Source organism: Scatophagus argus, chromosome 12 (genome assembly GCF_020382885.2).
Source record: "Scatophagus argus isolate fScaArg1 chromosome 12, fScaArg1.pri, whole genome shotgun sequence".
NCBI classification, from domain to species: Eukaryota; Metazoa; Chordata; class Actinopteri; family Scatophagidae; genus Scatophagus; species Scatophagus argus.
The window spans coordinates 569,656-593,322 of NC_058504.1; the positions used below are offsets into that span (position 1 = coordinate 569,656).

At 46.7% G+C, this 23,667-nt stretch overlaps 1 protein-coding gene across 2 annotated transcripts in view; it reads right to left on the minus strand.

Moving 5' to 3' along the window:
• Positions 1 to 23,667, minus strand: part of glra1 (glycine receptor, alpha 1) — a 69,375-nt gene that overhangs the window by 19,438 nt on the left and 26,270 nt on the right. For both annotated transcript variants that reach the window (XM_046406837.1, XM_046406838.1), the window contains 4 exons: positions 12,405 to 12,472; positions 7,252 to 7,475; positions 4,867 to 4,949; positions 4,163 to 4,300 (listed from right to left, as the gene is read on the minus strand). In XM_046406837.1, coding sequence (XP_046262793.1) covers positions 4,163 to 4,300; positions 4,867 to 4,949; positions 7,252 to 7,475; positions 12,405 to 12,472 — 513 coding nt within the window. The remainder of the gene's footprint in view (positions 1 to 4,162; positions 4,301 to 4,866; positions 4,950 to 7,251; positions 7,476 to 12,404; positions 12,473 to 23,667) is intronic.

A 23,667-nucleotide genomic window follows, 5' to 3' on the forward strand; every position in this document is an offset into this window, starting at 1 on the left:
CGTGCCTAATGTTCCAGCATTCGCCTCATGATTTGGGGTCTTGGTTTGGTTTCTCTGGACCTTCTTGATTCCTTGACGGATTTGTTTGCTTTAGTTGGGCTCCTGTTGCTGCAGGCTTTTGTAAGCTGTTCATCATTTGTATTTTGTTCATTAAATCATCCATTCATCGTGTTTTCTCACACCTCATTCACACACCCAAGAGTGACATTAAAACACAAAACACTATGGAGGAAAGCTGAAACGAATCAGGGCAAAGGCAGCGAATAAGCAAGACAGGAAGAAGACATGACACCTGAGGGAGGAACCTTCAAAATAAATCCTGCATGTGCCTGAACCGTCTTTGTAGCACAGGCGTTGCTCCTACAGCCTGCAGTGTGTTTCTGTACCTTCATTTATTTTGACTTTTTGAAAGTTGCTGCAATCACCTGCCAGTCAAATGAGGCTGATCGACCTTCACTCCTTTTAATCAATAATCTGTCACCGCTAAGGAACACGTGCTGCGAATTCTGACGTTAATATCTGACGTCGGACCGAACAGGTTTGAATCGCAGATTTTAAAAAAAAATTTAAAAATGGTAATGAATAAATGGTAAAATGTAAATATTTGTGAGAAAATACATGCAACACACCCACAAAGAGAAGAATGATTAAACGGCGACACAAATGTCCCTCGTTCTGCTTCTTCTTCTGCAATGTAACGAGCCTGCTGGGTTTCATAACAAACCACAAAGCAGCCTGAGAGCAAGATGGCTGACGATCCATTTAATCAAACGGGATCGATGGAAGGCAGCCTCATCAATTAGAGTTAACCCTAAAATGAGAGAGGAGGGGAGGAGAGGACGAGGGGATGTGATGGTGAGAGGAGAGGGGGATGGGATGGAGAAGATAAGAGAGGGGAGGATAAAATGGCAGCAGCGGGAGGAGGAGGAGAGTCGATGAAGTTGGACTTGATTTATAGCTGTGATACACTTCAGAGCTTTTAAGTGCTGTCCATATTTTCCATCTGATGAGAAGATTGAAATTATTCAGCCGAGCCCCAAGTCGCTGTGTGTGTGTGTGTGTGTGTGTGCGTGTGTGTGCGTGTGCGCGCACTCAACACTGCAGTGTCCTTTAAATCCAGACTGTACTTTCATTCATACTGTGTGTTTTCCATTACGACTCCAATGCAGCTAACAAACGTTAGCCAACACGCTAACATGTTAGCCACCATAACAGAGAAACAAACAACGACTTGCTGTGTAAAGACATGTGGAGTTGCAGCACAGAGACTGACATCAGACATCAGAGCCCGCTAACGTTAGCATTTAGCTCAGAGCTCGGCTAACAGACTCTTTGTGCTGGTTGACTCAGTCTTTCAGGTGCTGGTGAGACTGTAAAGTCTGATTGGCTAACTCAGCACACTGTCAGATGACATCACATTGCATCATGACAACACTGAAGTCAGGCTTTGGGTTACACATGTGACCAGCCGAGAGAACAAACGCACCCCGCAATGCAGCACAAAGAATCATCAGTATTTCAGACAGAGCTTTTTCTCCGTTTGTGTTAGGCGGATGGACAGATGGAAAGAAAAGAGAAAGACGACAGTCAGAGAGAGAGAGAGAGAGAGAGAGAGAGAGAGACATACAGAGAAATGCTCTCTCGCTCTGAGTCACAATAGACTGCAGCTAATAAATCTGAGGAAAACCGACACCTTAATTCCCTCTTAATGCTTGATTGGGAAGCAGCGAGGCATGTGCACACTGAAACCACACACACACACACACACACACACACACACACAGAGTCCCAGCAGAGCAGCAAGGCTGCAGAGTAACAGACTGGAGATGAGACAAGAGAGCACAGCTTTAACCTGAGATCCAACAGGGGGCGCTGCAGAGCGTCTTAGCCTCTTTCAGCTCACGCTTTTGGTTTTATAGCACATGTAGTCAGCTTTGATTCAGAAGCTTCCAGTCCTGTGAGTTCAGACCTGCTAACAGAGCGAAGCTGTTGAGGACCACGTCACTGTGTCTGCAGCATGGAAGTACAGACACGTGTGTGTGTGTGTGTGTGTGTGTGTGTGTGTGTGTGGCAGTCGTGTCAAGGCTTTTCGTCTGGAGGTGAATCATTCATCTCCTCAGCAGCGACAGCAGATGTCAGCCTCTGTGTGAGCGATGGCTCTGAGTGTGAACCAATCAGCCCGCCGCACGCACACACACGCACCCACACACGCACACACACACGCACACACGGGTGCACACAGACAGACACACACACACACGCACACACGGGTGCACACAGACAGACACACACACACACGCACACACGGGTGCACACAGACAGACACACACACACACGCACACACGGGTGCACACACACGCACACACACACGCACACACGGGTGCACACAGACAGACACACACACACACGCACACACGGGTGCACACAGACAGACACACACACACACGCACACACGGGTGCACACAGACAGACACACACACACACGCACACACGGGTGCACACAGACAGACACACACACACACGCACACACGGGTGCACACAGACAGACACACATGCACATTTAAATATTTTGTATTTTCTCTGAAGCAGCGAGTTGGACTGGACAGGTGGTTTTCACTTGAAGGTCCAGGACAGAGAAACGCAGCGTGGCAGCCGTCCTCCCTCGTCCCCATCCACCCATCCCACCTTGTCCTCCCTCGTCCTCCCTCACCGTCCCCAGTCCTGTCCCACGTTACTTCCTTTGTCTGATTTCTGCTCTTGCTTGTTTTTCTCCTTCTGTTTCCAACCTTTCCTTGTCACTGTTCTCGTCTTTTCTCTTGTCCTTTTGTCCTGATCGCTACTCTCGTTCCTCTTTATTTTTTACCATTTCCTGTCCTCCTTACTTCACCTCCCTCCACTCTCGTCCCCTTTCCATCAGCTCTCTTCTATCCTCTGCTATGTCTTCTGTTCCTGTCCTAAATGGACACGGGAGACTTTCTCATGCTGCGATGATGTGAAAAAATACCGAAACTTTAAACGTGAGAAACTTCCTCAAACTTCCTCAAACTTTCTCAAACTCTCATGACACTGAGAAGAAGAAAAGAAACATTTGGGAGGATATATTTCCATTTCAGTGCGGCATTCCTCTGTCATTTCCACATTTCACACATTCACAGGAAGATGAAATTCTGTCTCGACTGGGAGGCAGACATTTCTAACGGCTCTTCCTGTCTGAGAATGCGGTGTCAGATGCTGACGTATCGTCCCCTTAGGGGAGAGCGACACATCCCTCTTTCTTCTCGTGGCCTTGAGTCCTGCTTCCTGTCTTTATGTCTGTTCCTTCGTTCCTCCTCTCTCATTCTCTGTCCTCTCGTTTTTCCTTTCACAAACAGGAAGAGAGGAAAGTCCTCCCTCTGCAGCACGCCGTGAACTGCTGCTGTTCAGAGAGGAAATCACAGCAGCAGCCGGCGGCGGGCTCCGAGCCCGCGTTCGTCTCCCTGCGGAGGACGCTCGCAACCATAGCGACGCCGAACGCTCAGATAATCAGTCAAATGTTGTCGCATTGGTTTCGTTTCGCTGAAGATTCTTGCATGGTCAGTTACGACGCTTTCATACCAGTTCCAGTTCCCCCAGTTTGTCCTTTCAGGCACCAACCATTACATCCCAATGTACACTACATGGACAAAAGTGTTGGGACAGACCTCTTTATTACTGAATTCAGGTGTACTACTGGACTGTTTTCAGCAAAGGGAAATCTTAATGCTTTTAGATGTTGGTTTTTAACCAAGTCTGGTGGACATGACAGCAACTATTAAATATCTTTACTGTCAGAAGGTACAAGGTACAGGTACAAGATGTTGGACTAAGTAAGATGTTAGAAAGACTTTTATTCACATTCGCATTGTATTTTTCTTGTACATTATGGACGTGAGGCACTGCGGGGTCCTGCGGGGTCCTGCAGGGTCCTGCGGGGTTTAAACTGAGACGTCAGCAGCTCCTGATAAACCCACATGACTGTCTCAGATCGCCATCTAACCTCCGAGAAAATTAAGTGTGATCCTGTTTCTGATAGAAGTGAAACAAGTTGACTTGCATGGTCACTGCTGAGGCAGACTTTCTGACGACATGCAGGTGCTAAGATGAGGACAGCAGACGGACAGAGGAGACGTGTTGTCTCGGTCACCTGTGTTGTAGTGCTTGGTGCAGTAGCGCAGGTCCTTCTCCTCTTTGAGGATGAACTGAGGTAACGTCAGGCCGTCGGCCACCTGCACGGCTCCCTTCTCGTCCCACTCGAATATGAGGTCGTTCATAGTGTAGCCGACTGCGGGAGAGAGCGGGATGTTAGGCTCTTATTACTGTCTCTGGCTCAGCCAATCAGAGGGCCAGTTCAACACACACTGAAAATCCTGCTACCTGGTATATGATGGAAGCAAGAAACGACGGGGTAAGAAAAGGAGAAAAAAGAGGAATAGAATTCAGAGAAAAAAGGAAGAACCGAAGGATTAAAAATGTGAGGATAGAAGGAACGAAGAAAAGAGTGACAGAATCAGAACGGACGAAAACAAATCAACAGTGAAACAGCTGACTGCAGCCTGGGCGACCGATCGGAGGTGGAGCTCAGGTCGTCTCCAGCACCTCCAGATGCTCTGCATCCATCAGCAGCATGTGGTGCTGGGGGCAGCACTGCAACGTAATGAAGTACTTTTACTCTCAATCTGTACTGAAGTACTCTCTGCACATACTCATTTGTCAGAAGCTCATCTTTGACTGATTGGACGGTCGGCGTCTGATGACGTGACGTTAGACTGAGCTGCTCCTTTAAGAACATTTTACAAGAAGGAAAACAGCAGCGTGTGTGTGTGTGTGTGTGTGTGTGTGATCACTCACAGCTCTCCAGTTGCATGATGCAGGTCTGGACATCCATCGGGAAGTTCTTCAGATCCATGGGACAGGCCAACACCAGGGTTATTCTGCAGAGCAACACACACACACACACACACACGCACACACGCACACACACACACACACACACACTTAATCAGTAACACACATTGCGTTTGTCTGGACTGGTTTATACTGACGTTTTTCATTTTATTCACTCAGATTACAGGCTACAACTTGAGAAAACAGGAGCAAAAAGTCACTGCAAGTCGAAGACTTTTGGCTCAAAAGTCAAACTGATTAAATAATTGATGCCAGGCAGATAAAAGGTGAATTTAATTGATCTGAATAAATGCTGAGCATTTGTTGCTTGTCGCTGATGAGCTGTGGAAATTGCATATTGAATTTGAAATGAACTGTTGATGAGACCATAGAAGAAACGTAAAGACCACCGCTGACTCTGAGGGGCCTCCTGTTGTGGACTCCTTAATGTATGAACAATCTCCTCTCCCCGCCTCATATTCACCGCCCTGCCGTGCACTCGAACAGCAAACCCGAATCCGTCCGCCACTGAAACTAGTTTCCTCCTGTTTGAGGAACAGTGAGGGGAAGCCGTAAAGTTGTGGGAGGCTCTTCGTGTCACCGTAACAAAGATGGAGATTAGCTGCAGCCTGAAATGAAGACGGATTTTTCTGATTCAGCTTCCCCCAGCGCCGCTTAGCACACTGTGGTTCTGGTTTCCCTGCAGACCTCGGCGTCTCCGCAGGAGGACTAACAGGATGAGAACCTGCAGCCGAGCAGCCGCGCCGCAGCGTGGGAATGAATCCTGCTTCATGCTTCATTTACGGCTCCATCTTCACCCACCAGACCCCAGGACTCACTGGGATTACACAGGCCTTTGTTGGGGAAATTCTCAACTAAAGTAAAATTAAATAATAAAATCACGCTCTTGTTGCTGTTTGTGGTGATAACAGCCCTTTTGTAGTACTTCCTCTTTCTTTTGCGTTCAAAATAAATGAAAATTAAAGTATCACAGATCTTCCTTTTGATGTTACAGCCCACAAGCTCAAAGGGGACCACATATCAGTTCCGAGCGAACCCTGCGTTGGTATTTACTGATCGTCCAGTCTGAAAAAGTTCACTTTCATCTTGGACGAGACGCAGCCATCGGTCACGACTCCTCGTACCGCTGCTGAGCGATAAACATCAAAGAACAGAGTAAACAATATTTACAAGGCTTTCTCCACGCTCTCCACCTTCCCCCGGGACACTTTAATATCCCGAGCTGCCTCGATGCCTCCAGATCGAGCTGATCAGCGCAGGGCTCATTCTGATGTGTCAAGTTAAAAAATGAAAGTGACAGGGGTGGGGGAGGCGGCGTTCATCCCTTTTCTGACGATATTTCTAAAGGGCCACGCTCCCTCCTCCTCCTGCTGGACATGGAGGTGAAAACATTGAGGTTGATAACAGATCGGACTCGCTGCTGGAATACTAACAGGCTGAGTAGATTACAGTGTCTGCTGTGGTGCTTTCTCATTCGCCCCTGAGCGGACGCAATAAAAGTCAAGAAGAGGAGGAGGAGGAGGAGGAGGAAGAGGAGGAGGAAGAGGAGGAGGAGGAGGCGCCGGCAGGCAGAGGGGCTCGTCGGTGGAAGGTTGTTATAACTCTGACAGCCTTCAATGGGATTTCTTGGAGATACAAAACAAACAAAAACACAGCCTTGGACACAATAAGAGCACACACTCTGGAATGAAATAAACCTCAGAGTCAGAGCAGGAAAGTCACTTCCTGTCTTCTCTCATAGATTTATAACTGATTGTTTCAACAGAGTCTCCGAACTTCTTCGACTTTTTCTGTTGCTGTTGTGTACTCCAGCAGTATCACTGCAAGCACACAAACACTATGTAGACAAAAGTAAAGTAGAAGTAAAAGTAAAAGACAAGTTTCTTTGTCACAATGCGGCCTTTGAGAAAGTAGACGTGCAGGATATGGACAAAAGTATTGGGACAGCTGCCCATCACACCAACAGGGACTTTAATGACGTCTCATTGTAAACACTCAGACAGCTTTGCAGCTCTAACAGCTTCCACTCTTCTGTGAAGGCTTTCCACAACATGTTGGAGTGTTTCTGTGGGAATTTGTGCCCATTCATGCAGTAGAGCATTTGTGAGGTCACACACTGATGTTGGACCAAAAGGCCTGGCTCCAAACCACACCGGAATGCTTTGAAATCATCTCTTAGTGGTAGGAAGGACAAACACACATTTTCGTGTTGGGGGGAGAACTTGTTTTAACATGAAGACAAAGTGCTGCTAGCCTGTTGAGGTTCATGTTGGTAGCGACCAGTTTAGAGTACGGGCCTTTCTGCAGTGATCAGTTTACCGCACTCACCGTATGCTGTAGAGCACGTTGCCGTTTTTCGAGATGCGGAGCAGCTTGTTGTCAGTGGTGACCTCGTGGAAGTTGGCCCCTTTCTCGTTGGCAAAGAACAAGTCAGGTTTCCAGATGGAGTCCAACATGGAGGGGTCGAGGTCCAGCGAATCGTCAGGGTACTCGCTGTAGGCCAGCCGGGGGTCGTTCCACTGCTGTCTCAGGAAGATGTTCACTCTGTAGTCCTGAGAGGGGACACAAAAAGGACTGATTTAGACAGCCATGCATGGATGGACATTTAATGAACAATACAAAGAGTATAACTATAAGCTTCCAGCTGCTGTTCAGTCATGATGAACATCAGCAGAGACATACATGAAAACAAACTCATCTATCCACCTGACCCAACGCTATCCTCTTCTCTGGAACAGAAGCACGGGAGATGAAACAGAAGCACGAGAGAAAGGGAGGAAAGAAGGCTCGGCGAGGATCACCGCACTGCTGACTTCACACGGAGGAACGGGATCGACGGATGCTGGCAGATGGAGCGATGGACGGGATTTTACGGGCGGATGAGCAGATGGTTATGGCTTTTCATTCGCATGTTATTTTCTGCTTTATGTGAATGTTAGAGATTTTACTGATCACTTTGAGTTGTGGGCTCGACTCACATCCGAGAGGCAGCCTTTTCACATGCTCCCCAGGTTTCAGCTTGTGCTCTGCTGGTTGGTCAGTACAGCTCTTTTTAAAGGAGTTGGTAGAGATGGAGGGATGTATGGAGAGGTGGCAGACAGCTGGGAGGCAGCAGTTTCTCCCTCTTTAGTCTCACACAGGGACATGAAGAGGTTCAGATAAACAAAAGGGAGATGGGGGGGTGATGGGTCAGGTTGAGTCTACCGCAGTACAGAGCATGAGGTTTGTTGTCGGTCATTTTCAGCATAAATCATCCTGTATCCCGGCGGCACTGACACTAAATATCTGGATGAACGAGAGTTTAAAATGTTGACTGTAAGGCGAGCAGGATGTTGATGAGATGCTGAAATCCAGCAGAACTAAATGAAAATAACATCTGTGCTTTACGCAGTGTTACTGTGTGCCATCATCTCATTCCAACGGCTGAACTGCTCCCAAATTTTATTCACATATTTGGTAAATAACAAAAGTTATTTATCCATGCAAGTTAAAATAAAATCTTGGTTTCTTACATTCACATACAATTATACAAGCAGTGTAGAGCGCAAATACATTTAGGCAGAATACCAATACGTAGATGACGTTCATTATTTCTTATTAGGTGAACAATAAAAGGTAAATTACTCTGTTAATAATTTTTCTCAGCTGTTGGTCCTGGACTGGGAGCCACAGTGTGACTGTAAAGGGAAATGTTGACATCTTTGAGCCTGAGGACCCAGGCTCGTCTTCGTCCTTCTCCACTTGGAGAGGACAGAAACCGTCCATCACACGTGTGCATCTTTCTAGATTGTTGTTGTTTTATGTTAAAGTTTGCTTTGGAGTTTCTTTGGGGTTAATTACTCTTGAAACTGCAGGAGGTCACTTGTGTTTGTTTGTTCAAGTGTTAAATGAAAGCCTGACGGTGTCATTTTCCTGGTGTGTAGAGACATTTTGCCTGGTCCCCCCTCACCTCTTCAAAGGCTTGTTTTGAGCCACAGAACCAGAATTGGGTTTAGGTTGGGTTGGAATTAAGAATCGATCCAGTTAGAGGATATTAACTGCTGCTCCCTCAGAGCTTTATTGTGTGACCTCCAGTCCCTGTTCACAATCAGAGATGGAGTGTTTTTATTCAGGATGGGGTGGCATTTAGCTCGTTCCTCCATCCCCCTAATTGTCAATTATTCTCAGGACGTGGAGCTCGGCGGCTGCGACCAGGCTGCGGCCATCATTAATCTGAGCAGCATAGCAGGAATGCACGGACGATGGTCAGCCACGCCAGCAGCCTCAGCGGGTGGCATTTAAAGGAGCAATCAGCTGCACAGAAAACAGTCCGACGGTTCAGCGAGAGCCCTCCACCCTTCATCACTGCTTATTAGAACATCTCACATGAAACAAATGAGCTTGACCTTTCACAAATGAGTCGCCTTTTCTTCTGCTCAGGAATATAATAAACAAGCTGAAATGAGAAGAGGAGTGTCTGTCCATGGGGAGCCAGTGGAAACCTTCCGCCTGCCGGAAGCCTTCACACCAGCTCGACTTTTTCCGAAGCTAACGGCTGTGGTGGTGCTGAACTCGACAGCTCGGGTTTCTTTGTTTCTTTATGAACAAAATCCTCCATCCTGGTGAATTCTACCTTCTCTGAAGGATTTCTAAGTAGAATTTTAATCCTTAAACTTCTTGATATTTTCTTTGCAACTTTAAATCCCCTGCAGTCATACATCATGTCTATATACTAAATAATTCATTCCCTAATATTACTAATTTATGCTCTAAACTGTTTCCGTTAAGTCCATCCAAACAGCCCAGTATCCTACGAACGTTGCTCTACATCGAACGATCCTGCTCCTCGAGTTTCGCCCTTTCATTAACCTGGACGATGAGCTGTCCCAGCTCGCCTTAAAACGTTATCACACAGCACAAAACATCCAATACTGACAACCTCAAGTTTCCCAAAGATTAAATAGTTCACACCTTTAATTCGCCTGACTTCAACGGTTGTGGCTTTAAACCATTTTAATTTTTAAAAACAGGTCCATAAAACATCATGTGTCACAGGCTCTTGCAGCTGAATGCACAGCATCAAACAAACATGGAGGTGGGGGGTGGATGGTGCTGCATCCCGACATTCAAATGAGGAGAAAGTAATTTGAGGGCGTAAGTTAATGATTTCAGGAAATGATTTTGAATCGGAGTGACTGGAGGACTAATTCGAGGTTTATTAAAAAAAACAGGCTGAGGCTGATGAGGACGTCGGCGTGTGTGGGACTCCTGCGACGTCTGATGGTTTAATGTCCTGACAGAAGGTCGTTGGACTGCTTAATGTTAGCCTGAAATTACCCTCCACCACCTCCGAGCTGCCATGAAACCATTAGCACAGGAAATGCTGTACTTACACAATAACAAACTCATTTCAGCGTGTATTAAACTCAGGCAGTAAACCACGCATGAGAGACTGCAATATTCCTCCTCCTCCTCTTCTCCTTCCTCCTCCTCTTCAGACGACAAACACAGAATCTACAGAAACAGCAGCAGCCATATTCCAATTCCACGCCTGTCAAAACATCCTGCCGGCTCAGGTGGGAAGAGGAGGAGGGAGGGTACGGAGGCTCTCGCTTTATGGCAGATGCTGTTTCACTCTGTGGCCTCAAAATCCACAGGAGCAGCAGCAGCGGACCAGTTTACGACCGAGAACACACACACACAGTTTGCTTTGTGGTTTCAGGTTTCCTTTACTGACCATTACTGCTGCTGTACACATACTGCTACTTCAGGAAGAGTGATGGGAAATTACAGAAAGTCAAGAGCAAAAATCAGCAGGGGAGACGAACGACAGCTTCAACTGTCCAACTGTCCTCACGCATTAAACTACAGCAACTACGTCTGCCTTTACTTCTCAGAGACTGTGTGTACGTATGTGTGTGTGTGTGTGTGTGTGTGTGTGGGGGGGGGGGGGGGGGGGGGGGGGGAGAGAGAGAGAGAGAGAGAGAGAGAGAGAGAGAGTGATGGAGATCGCTGAAACAGGAATAAAGTCGTGTACCCACCGGGACTTCAACAAGCACTGCGCCATTCTACCAACTCCATCTATCACTGTGCCCCAGCAGCAGAGTGTGTGTGCCGGAGTGTGTGAGTGTGTGTGTGTGTGTGTGTGTGTGTTGAAGATGGAGGCATAGTGTAGTCTAAATTTAAATGGAGACTAACACCATCGCTGCACTCAGGAACTCACCCTCCTCTTGCTCGCTCTGTGTTGCCTCTGTGTTGCCCAACCTACAATGGATTTTCTGGTTTGAATCAACCTGATGAATCCATTTATTTCAGCACTCAGTTTGTCCTTCTAATCAGAACGACGCCACTGACGGTGGCGCTCAGTGGGTGGAGTCAACCCTCAGCACGTCACTGGTGTGCTGCCCTTCCATGCTGTGCCTAAGAGCTGAGACACAGCAACGCTACCAAACGCTCTGAGAGTAACAGCTGTGGCTACTCGCTCCTGTTATTTAGCTTCAGTTTGGTATTGTGAGCAGGGTGAAACCCGAGGGTGCAGCCACGCTAAAGTGCTCAAAATGAGTCACAGCTGATATGCTAAAGTCTGGCAGGTATAAGGTTTACCACGTCCTAATTCAGCTTGTTAACAAAGCCAAGATTTGCACATTAGCCGTGAACTCGCAGTAGAGCTGAGGATGAAGCATGGTTTAGCATGGCTAAAACTGGCTAAAAGCTTTGACACAGTCCACTTCCTGTCAGATAAAGTACAACCCACAAGTCAACTGTGAAAATCTGTGAAACACATGAAGGAAACAGAATGTGACTACTGACTATTGTCATTTGACATCTACAAAGACATTCATCGGATTCATTGACTTTTGTAAATATCTGCTGACTGTCACTCTGATGGCAGCAGCATGTTTCAAACCAGCTGGAGCAACAAGACTGGCAAAGTTGCTCCTCTTCCTCCTTTGCTCTTTCCTCAGTCCACCTCCCTCCCTCCACCTCCCTCCCTCCTCCGTTTTCACCAGGATCACTTCAGCTTCCTGCGTGACGACGATTTGCAGCGGCCAGCAGTTTCGGCGCAGCGACGTGTGTGTTCAGCGTGTGTGTGTGCAAATGCAGAATCAGATGTTGGTTCAAAGCAGACTTGTTCTGCAGAAGGGTTCCGCAGTGTGGGGGGATCCGCTGGTTCGTGGAGGCCGTGATCACCTCTGCAGTTCGGTGTTCCCACAGCCCGTCTGCCTTGCTGCTCTGTGAAGGTTCGGTCATATTAACACTAACGAATTTTCTGTGTCAAATTTACAGCAGCCGCCAAATGATGACGGCAGAGACGCGCTGTTTCAAATGAAGTGTTCAGTGAGGCACAGAAATTACTCAACACTCAGAGGATTTTTGAAAGGAAATAAAAATGAAACGCCACCATCGCCTCCATCAATCACATTTTTCAGGGCAAGATTGCCCGAGTCGAAAGGGTACACACAACTGACAAATAAAGTCTTCACGTGAACAATGGAGCTTACCATCGTTGTTTCAGCGATGGAGCCGAAGCTGTTGATAAAAATGTTGCAGGTCACGTTTACAGGCGGACCTGCAGAGAGAGAACAAACACGAGAAGGAGACGTTAGGGAAGTCAGCACAGCTGGCACGACCAGACATTCGTTCCATTAACATGTTGGGTCAAACATTGTTAACAGCGACAGGAGGCTGATGCGTCGCACTTCTGGACATTTCTGGGATCGGTCTGTGTCTTCGGTCTGGTGTTGTCTTTGTGTTGTCTGCACTCCTCTTACTGACTATCGATACTCTTTCTGTTTTTCTTTGTCACTTGGGGCACATGGACATGCGATTTCCTTACGAAATTGTTATACTGAAGCTGTGAGCAAACAGTCGCCTGATAGGACGTCAGGTTACACACACCTCATCATCCCATTGCAGCGTGTCCACCCAAACTGTCCAATATCTCGTCCTTTAGCTCCACTTTGATATCCACCAACTCTGTGGAAAAAATATTTAGCCGCTGGATTGCTTCCTCAGCCGGCGTCTAACTCGTCTGCATTCTGTCTGGTGCGGGACAGGGAGGACACTGTGGCTTCATCTCAGAAACCAGATAAAATACTGTGCAGAATCTGAGATATTTCTCTGTTGGTTCAATACCACACACAAGGACAAATACTGACGAAAGAACCTGCAGAGAGACGCCAATATCACCCAGGCTCTTGGCTCCAAAACAAGACTTTAACATCCCATTTAATTGTGACTGAAAACCCAACAGCAGTGTTTCAGTGTGTGTGTGTGTGTGAGCAGACCTCAGAGCAGCACAGCAGACTGAAGCTAAAGTGAGCTGATGATTGCAGGAAGTCAGTTAAAGTGTCTGGTTGAGGTTGGAACGCAGACTGTGCTGAATAAACGAGAATCGCTGCTCTGGACCTTAACGGCTGAGGAGGAAAACGCGTAAACATCCCATTACGACAACCTGCCGGTCAAACTCGGCCGATGTGGAGAAACGCGAGCGTGTCATTTCAAAGGAATTAATAAGGACGAAAAAATAGTCCCCCCTCAGTCAGACAGCTAAGACGCTGCATTCACATTGCTTTTAAAGTGAAAGTAAACAGCATTCGAGCGCTTTGCGGCCGTTCCAGTGATTCGCTGTAACACCAGGATGTGCAAACACAAATGTGATTACGGTCCAGCAGGAGCTTCAGCCAGTGGATGTGATATTGGCTTTAAGAGCTAAACGACAGGCAGTAACCTCTAAACTCTTCTTCTCAATGGAAGCGGGTGGTTTCACTGGATAACTCCAACCAACCAAAACTGATGGAGGCAGAGCAGGAAGCAAACAACTTGACTTCCTCTCTCAGTTACAGACTGAGAAGATACGGGCGACTCTCACGTCTGAGCGTCAGCAGCTGTGGAGCTGAATCCGGAGGGGATTAGCCTAGCTTAGCACAAAGGAAGCAAAGGAAAAGCAAAGCAAAACATCAAATCAGGATTTGTGTATGTGAGCACAAATCCCACTTTCAAAAGGAAAATTCATACACACATTCTATAGATCAGCCCCATCCCACCCAGACCAATGGGCCCCAGAGCGCCTCCTAGTGGTCTGAACAGGAACTGATACTGAATACAAACTGAATACATGCCAGTACCTCAACAATCACACCTCATCAGGTGCAGACAAATGAATTTTAGCCACCGTTGACAAGGTAAGACTGACTGTGCTGTCACATTCACGTAGTTTCATTCAGCCAAGAACCGTGTTGCTGGCATGACGTGTGTGAACTAATCCCATGAATCTGACGTGGACAAAAATACATTAAATCCTGTTCATGCAGTGTTTCTTTACACAGTCCCCTTCCTGTCAGCTCATCATAAAAGAGACTGTGACTGTTCTGATCTGATTCTCTGAATTAGATCCTTTCTTCATCAGGTTTTATGCTTTAGAAAACTGCGCTTAATTGCAGAAAGTATTTGTGAACAAACCGAGAGGCAAGATCACAGTCACATTCCCATACACGTACATGAACTTAAGGTCAAACACACAAACACACACACACAGTTTGTGTTTAATGTCCCTGGCTAAACTCGGTGGCTAATTCCACTCGCCGGCGGCTAGCTGGGAATGAGGGAAGGGTTCTGGATTATTTTGATGGCCAATTACTCCCCCTGTCACAGTCTGAGGACTGCTGGAGGCCACTGAGGAGGAATATCATCTGAGAGTCATTCACACACACACACACACACACACACACACACACACACTAACTCACAACACACACATAACAGGCACGCAACTGTGGCTAACCATAGAGCAGAATCACAGGGCTGAGGATGCACGGTGAGGAGGGGAAAATCATTAAAGCTGGCTGGAGGCCATTGTTCCCTACGTGACTTACATGTACAGCATCTAATTAGAACAAACAATAGATTACTCACAGGACTGCGTGAGGAAAGGAGGATGAAGTAATTAAGATGGAAGGAGAAGAAAGTTTCAGATATTTAATCACCCAGGTTTGCTTCCGCTGAACGAGGAGGAAGAAGACGCTGGAGAGGAGTTTCAGAGGCGAAGTCTGACACTGCCAGGAACTACAAACATGGCTCAGGCTCAGGCTTTTGTTCTGCTGGAATTAAGAACCAGGACTGACAAGCCTGGCTGCATTTCTCAAACTTTAAAAACATGCAAAAAACTCTCAGATTCTTTTCAGGGTGTAACCTGCAGGTAGACTCCCTGTTTAATACTGCAGGAAGCCCTCAAATCTGATGACAGAAACTGAAGAGAAAACTGGGGGAAAAGACAAGCTGATATTCACTAGAACGGACTGGAGGGAGAACAAATCACTAGTCTGTAATCAAAAATACACTGTATGGACAAAAGTATTGGGCCACCTGTCTGTTCCACCAACAAAGTTGGAAGCATAGCATTGTCCAAAATGTCTTGTGCTGAAGCATTAAGATTTCCCTTCACTGGAAGTCAGGGGCCGAGAACAAACCCTGAGGAACAGGAGGAGGAACAAAGTGAGCGAACACACTGGAAGACAAACGGAGTTCAGAAGCTTGCTGGTGAATAACCTGACTGCATCTGCCTGATGTATCAGAGCTCACAGGGCTTTTCCTTAAACCAGTCTGGCCCAACTCCAGTCCTCTGACACATGTCCTCCACATCCTGGATTTGTTCAAAACCCCTCCCTCAAAGTCCTGTCGCTCCATGGCAGGAGGGAGGGAGGCGAGCGGAGGGACATCATCGTTTGTCTTGTCTTGACATCCCTGACGAGGAGGAGTTAATACCTCGTCTTTCTGCCTCTCTTAATACCATCCAGAAGACGACAGGAAGAGAGGAGGAGGAGATGAGGAGAGGAGAGGAGGAGAGGAGGAGAGGAGGAGAGAGGAGGAGATGAGGAGAGGAGAGGAGGAGAGCAGAGGAGAGGCGGCGAGGAGGACAGGAGAGGAGGGGTGGAAGAGAGGAGGTGAGGAGGAGAGGAGAGGAGGAGGGGTGGGACTTACTGTGTTTTATAGCTTTCCAATAAAAGGCAGAAGACGGGGGTGCAGGCAGGAAACGACTAAAAGAAACGACAGCTCATTAAATGTCATGGAGGACAGGCTGCAGTGTGACTCACAGGACACACACACACACACTCACTCACACACACACACACACACACACACACACACACTCACACACACACACTGTATTTCTTTTTGCGTGAAATGCAGGATTCTCAACCCAACTGTTTCACAATGAGGGAGCATCAGGTTGATTCATTCATCTTTAACACTTTAAGTGTCACCTGCAGCAGCACCACCCACAGTGCTGCCATACATAAAGATGGCCGACTTCCTCCTCCTGCACAAAAGTTAACCAAAAATACACTATACAGACAAAAGTATCCAGACACCCCTCTCTATAGGGCTGTTTCTCAGGCTTTGGGCTCGGCCCCTGACTTCCAGTGAAGGGAAATCTTAATGCTTCAGCACACCAAGACATTTTGGACAATGCTATGCTTCCAACTTTGAGACTGTGAGCCAGGCCTTTTGGTCCAACATCAGTGTGTGACCTCACAAATGCTCTACTGCATGAATGGGCACAAATTCCCACAGAAACACTCCAACATGTTGTGGAAAGCCTTCACAGAAGAGTGGAAGCTGTTAGAGCTGCAAAGCTGTCTGAGTGTTTACAATGAGACGTCATTAAAGTGATGGGCAGGTGGCCCAATACTTTTGTCCACACAGTGAATCTCAGATACGAGAGTTTTCGTCGTGTTCTGGTGACGTCACTCGGGGTTATACGCGTGTATAACATTAACACTCATTAACATGCAGTTTGCACAGACACTTGCTGTCGACACGCCTCACTGGCTTTTGACCTTTTGCAGCAGATAACATTTACACGCAAAGTTTGTCCCCACTGGCCACCGTACATCGAATCAACATGAAGCAAACCTGCATGGATGATTAACTCTTCAATGGAGATCAGACTGCTGTTTCACAGTAACCAACTGCCACACTTAATTTTAATCACGCTTGAAAATCTAGTTTTGTGTGTCGCAGTTAAACTTGTGACATGAAAACAATGTGCATGTTTGAATATTCTGGAATGCTGAGTGAGGCAGAAGAGAAATGTTTAAGAAATTTAATGCAGCAATTATAAGAACATGTGAAACGCACGTTAAAGAATTCTTATTGCGTTATTTTAATTACATTATAGCATTAAATTTCTTCCAGTTTTGTGAGATAAAAAGTTAATTTCACTGAATACACACACAGACACAGACACACACACACAGGGGACCGGTTGAGGCCAGACTCTGCGTGAGGTGTGTTAGTACAAATAAATGCCCGACATCTTCAGCTGAGCTCCACTTTCATTAAAAACGAGTGACAACAGCAATAAAGCGAGCGGCTCGGTCTCACCGGAGACGCGCCGAGAGCTTCACGGACTTCTTCTACAAACATTTTAAAACATGTCGCCTCGCCGGCTGCGCTTTGCCTCAGGCCGCAGGCGTCCTGCTGAGGTTCTTCATCAGTGTGTTGGAAAACATCTGAACGTGAAGGCTTTCCACAAGAAGCTGGAATAGAAAAGGGCCTTCAACAAACTGTTGCCACAAAGTTGGAAGCATAGCATTGTCCAAAATGTCTTGGTATGCTGAAGCATTAAGATTTCCCTTCACTGGAAGTCAGGGGCCGAGCCCAAAGCCTGAGACACAGACCCATAGAGAGGGGTGTCTGGATACTTTTGTCTGTACACTGTGGGCAGAGAAGACAGCACTTTAAAATTTGCCTCCTTCTTCTGCTTGTGAACTTTTAGAGGGCCACAACTGAAAGCATCCTGTGTCTCAGTGTGATCTGTGTGCTATGGCAGCTGCACAGCACAGGACAGGAAGGACTTAGCCCGGGTGGTGAGGACAGCACAGGGGATTGTGGGCTGCACTCTACCAGATCTGGACTCAGTTTACGCTGCCCGAGTCCAGAAGAAGACCAGATTCATTGCCACAGACTCCACCCACCCGGGCAATGAACTACCGGACCGGCTGAACCGGACGACCGGCCGCGATGCAGACCTGATCAGCGTTTCAGCTTCCTGAGTTCTGTGTGGCTGAAGAACTTCTTCCTGTCTTCAGAGTACAGAATCACTTTTATGACTTTCAGCAAACTTTTTAAGATGTCAAGCTGCATGACTCCCAGGAATATCGAACTCTCTCTCACCGTTTGATAAAACGTTCATTATTTCACTGTTTCTCTATCCAGTCAGGAGATTTATTATGCTTTAAAGTTCTCAGGGAGGCTTTTTTCCCTCTCGCTGGCATTTCAGCTCTGATGTTTATGCATTGAGGATAAGAACAAAATGATCACCTCCTCTGCTGTCGAGTCTGCACAAACAGCAACGAGGGAGAGAAAAACAACCAGAGCCTCAGCAAAGGCCGAAGGCGTTCAGGATCGAGTGCTTGATGGGTAGTCAAGTAATACCGTTGCTTCATTAAGGGCAACAGATAGATAGATAGATACTTTATTGATCCCAAGGGAAATTCGAGCATCCAGTAGCCCGTTACAGCAGTGTAGGTTAGTCAAAAGTAAGCAACCAAACAAGGAAGAACAGACTAAACATACTAAATAAACTAACATGTGCTACATAAAGTACAACAGAGTGCAGAGAAAGCAGGTCGACCAGACTGACTGTGTGTATAAAACCAGAGACACAGTGCGCATGCGTCGATACGTGTGCAGCCTGTGTTACACATGAACATACCTGTATTTTTACATTTTTTAAAATTTCAACACATGTAAATATCTGTACTTTTAGATTTTAGATTTATACTTATCTTGTTTTGTTTATTCTATTTTTATACCTTTCACTTTTCTTTCTTGGTCGGGAATACTGCAAGTGCAAAGTCTGTACGCAAAAGAATTTCCCTTCGGGGATAAATAAAGGAATTCAGATTCTGATTCTGATTCTGAGACTAAAGAGAAACAGTGTGAACACATGTGAACGGATTGATACTCAGAAATGAGTTATAAAGTGCAGGTTAATAATAAAAATACAAAAGAGGAATAAGAGGACAGGTTTGTTAAATCGCCAGTTCAGGAGATGAGTCAGCAGATCGTATTAAATAAATGAATGTTAGCCACAAACTGAACTGAATGTACCTGCTGTGTTTTGGGACTTCAGCTGCTACTTATGCGACCTGACATTTTGTTACTGGCGTCGCACACACACACTTTGCCTCTCGTGCATCATCTTCTTCCACTTCCTCCGCCATGATGCAGACAGCTCGGACCTTAGCTGACATGACACCCATTCTCCTCACCTCAGGCCTTTTCTTTGCTTTATATTCACAAACCACACCCTGTGAAACCAAAAACCTTATCTGGGTCGTCTAATAATCATGTGTGCTCAGGGAAGACGCCTGGAAGCGAGCTTCTACTTCCTCTTCTTCTCTCTCTCTCTCTCGACTTCCATGGCCATGTGTGGGAAATATTAGTCCAATAAGAGTGAAGCTGCCTTCCCCTGGACCACAGAGCCACAACACCAACGCCCGATAAATATTTAATGTCTCACAGCCATTGTATATTTTTTGCTGATGGCGGCTCACTTGCAGAAGAGGCGCCCCTGCTAATTCAGAGTGTTTTTCATATCATTTGCAGCCTGAGATTTTCCCCTTTGCTTTGTTTCCTCTCCACCGTTTGTTGCTGTGAATAAATTCAGCCTCACCGCCGCAGCGCTGAGGTGTCACTTAGAGGAAGTTAAATAAATGATGGGACGGTCACCACAGGTAGCCCTCATAAAGGAGCGCACCCTGCTGTGCCTGCTAGACTCCCTCCTTCCTGTGAAGCATCCTGTGTGTGCAGGTGGGCCTCACCTGAGCCCATTGCCACCAATCAGTGACAACCACATGTCTGTGCCAACCCCCAATCTGGACTACAAAGTGAGGATTATGACAACAACCCCGCCTCACGCAGGATTCGCTCTGTTCTCATTACATCTTCGTGAGCCAACCTTCTTGTCAGGACGCGCGTGGTGCCGCGGCTCCTCCACTTCAATCTGCTGTTGTGGTTGTTAAGTTTAATTTGAGGCTACAATCGCAAAAGTCAGCGTGGCTTTCAGCATCCGTTGGGCATCACTGGATGTGAGGTTCACCTGCAGTGGCAGCAGTAACAGCGACGCCTCCTGCAGGCCTCCTGCCAACATGCTGCCGCTCAGTTGGTGGTGGAGTTTCACAAGTGGACAAGTTTTTCAAAGCTTTTTCTAGAGAAACAAACTGTCCCACGGGGTCACGCCGGCAGCTCGGCGCTGGTTTCAGTTCCACAACGAGGACGAGACGTTGAAAGCTGCTGAGGGAAGGAGGCAGTACAAAACCAGACAAATATTAACCAGTAAAAAAAGCAATTCTCTCTATTCAGACCTGTCGCTGTTTTCTCTCTGCTGCTTCTGCTCTGAGGTACAAATGAGAGGACGAAGACGAAGACCAGCAAATGTGACGCTAAAAACTAAAAGGTGCTATGAAGAAACCGTCTGGTCAGTCAAAGCAGTTTTTCTCATTTCAAAGAGGAAACAGAATCACACCAAAAATATACACTATATGGACAAAAGTATTGGGATGTTTTGGACAATGCTATGCTTCCAACTTTGAGACTGTGAGCCAGGCCTTTTGGTCCAACATCAGTGTGTGACCTCACAAATGCTCTACTGCATGAATGGGCACAAATTCCCACAGAAACACTCCAACATGTTGTGGAAAGCCTTCACAGAAGAGTGGAAGCTGTTAGAGCTGCAGAGCTGTCTGTGTGTTTACAATGAGACGCCATTAAAGTCCCTGTTGGTGTGATGGGCAGCTGGCCCAACACTTTTGTCCATATCCTGCACGTCTACTTTCTCAAAGGCCGCATTGTGACAAAGAAACGTGTCTGCATCGCAGTTTTTGTTCCCATGCAGAAGCTGCAACCCTCATCCTCATCCTCATCCTCAGCTCTCATTACATACCTGACTTCCCCAAACGAACACTAAACGCTTCTGAGGACAGAAGTAAACAGTGTGGTTGATCAGTGGAGAGGAGAAAAAAACACTTCCTGTCACATTTTAATCAACAGCCCTTCCAACAACAAACTCCAGGGAAAAACTCTCTCTCCATGAATCTCTTTCGATCTTTTGTTCTTTACTCTTCCCTTCATTGCTGCACTTCCTGTCTCACTGGGATTCGCTCTTTCAGCTACAGGCTGCTCAAGTTTCATTATGAGATGAAATGTATTCAAAGTGGGAGGCAGGCAGAGAGGATGGAGAGATGGATGGATAGCAGCCTGGTCAGAAACCACCTGAGGCTGTGTGTGTGTGTGTGTGTGTGTGTGTGTGTTTATGCATATTTACTCAAAATTGGCATTCATGCCTGCGAGCATTTCACTTTCTGTGTCGGTGTGTGTGTGTGCCCTGAATATTTGCAGTGTGAATGTATGTGTGTGTGTGTGTGTGTGTGTGTGTGCATTTCCTCTCCCACATTCTCTGTTTATACACGTTATTCTATCACACACACAGTCACATCTATGCATTACTCATGAACCAGAAAAACAAACATCCATTCCTCCATCCATCCATCCATCCGTCTGTCTGTCTATCAAATAAAACTGAAGGTTGATATTTTTGAACTTCATTTGGCTCTGAAGGTTTCGTTGGTAACGTATTGATTAAGCTGGCTTGGACCTGGTGCCACACGTGTTTGACAGAACCGAAACGCCTTGGCGAGAGAAGGTTGGGAGGTTCACGTCAAAAACCAAATTTTAGTCTGGAGCCGAGGGAACGGCTACACACCTGTGCACACCTGGCCAATCACGCCATTGCATATTTCAAAACAAAATACATCCTGCTGTCAGAAAACACACCACGTCACTTTTCTCCTGAAAAAACGTATTTTTGCACGTGACAGTGAAGTAAGCCTGCAGGCTGTGACCGACGGTGGACATGACAGCAGAAATCAACAGCCCGTCTACGCCACTGACACGGCGACTGCAGCGTTATTCCGCTGCATTACTACGAGGTGGTGACACTGCCGAGTGTGTGTGTGTGTGCACACATGCTTCCCTGTGTGTGTGAACATGAGCGTATGTGTTTGCCTGATCCTCCCTGTTTGCTGTTTGCATGTTTGTTTACCTGACTGTGTGTTTGTGCAACTGGACTGTTTGTATTGTTGTGTGTGTGCGTGTGTGTGTGTGTGTGATCATCTGCTCAATAAATCAGTGTGTGATTTAGCAGTGTGTCGTGATGCTTCTGCTGCTCTGCTTTTAATCATCTGGAGAGGAAGGTAGATAGACATGTGAGATTAGCAGAGAAACACACACACACACACAACCACACACTCACTTTATCCCTCAAACACCACATGCACTACCCGTCACACTGATAAAGCAGCTCAGTTCAGTGTTATCATGTTTTAGATATTTAGATAAAAGTGTGCGTATTTGAACTGCAGCAGAACCCCATTCAGAAAACTCACGATTTTCGTGTAGACCCGGAGTGCTGAGTCCGTCCTGCACGGGATAAGAGCAGCTGATCGGAGTGTGTGCAGCATCATCCCATCTGTCAGGCTGCTTTCATTTAGTTATTTTGTTCATGATTGCTGTGTGGATGTGGTGTGTGATATGACGCCTGCCTGATGGGATAAGCTTAGCTAATTAAAAGCTTCATTTCAGCTCTGTGCACTTTTCATTGACTCTAGTGTTTATGTATCATGTGGTTGATTCTTTCAGTGCTGAGGTTTCTTTATGTTTTAATTTTCAATTTTATGTGGTGTCAACAGGTCTGGTTAGGTTCAGCCACTAAAATCACTTGGTTATGGCTGAGAAAAGATCATGTCTTGTCTTAAACGATCACAGCAGGAAACCCTGTGACTGCAGAGGAGGAGACTGATTCGTGTCTCGTTTTGGAATTTCTTCAGTTCCGTCCCCTACAATCAAATGTCCCCTCTCTGTGGGACTGTACTATAGTCTTCAAAGTAGTTCACTTGTGTAGAGGAGATTCTGCTTCACATGCTCTGAAAGCACACTGTGCACTGAGGCCTGCAGTAATCATTCTGCAGCGTTGGCTCTCTGCTGCACTGTGCAATCACATTATAAAGGTGTTCTCCATGAGACAGGCCACTTGGATAAGCATAAATCTACATAGCCGCAGTTTTTTCTGCTCTCAATAAAAAAGTGAAATAACCACAATATGTTCCAGCCCGTCACATTAAAAGTGTCACCTCTCTAAAGCACTATGCAATCACATTACAAAGCCGTCCTCCGTGAAACCGGGCACTTGAATAACCATAAATCTCCAGAGACAGATTGAATCCTCGAGCCGCTCAGGGTGGGTGGGGGGCCCAGAATCTGTTAGCAGACAAATATCCCTCGGCCTAACATTAATCTGCATAAAGCGCCGGTGTGAGGAGGTGAGTTGTGTGCAGTAGGTGCCGGACATCCTACAACAGAAGGAGTCGAGCAGAGCCTCTAATCAGGACGGACGGCGAAGCTCCAGGCCCTGACCTGCTGACTGGGTTCTGCTGAACACGCTGGAAGAGAAACCTCCCCCATCCTCCCTGTCCCTCCCCCATCTCTTATCCTGTCTCCCCTCTCGTCTCAACTTCCCTCCATGTTGGCCTTCGGCTTCAGCTCTCGGCTTATTCTATCCGCTGCTGTCTTTGTGTTTTTCTCTCTTTCTTTCTTCATTGCTTTCACTTCTTCGACTACATTTCCTTCCTGATCCTTTTCTTTGTCCTGCCATCCTTCGTCTTGTCACTCATCTGGTGTCCCGCCTTCTTACTGTCCCTA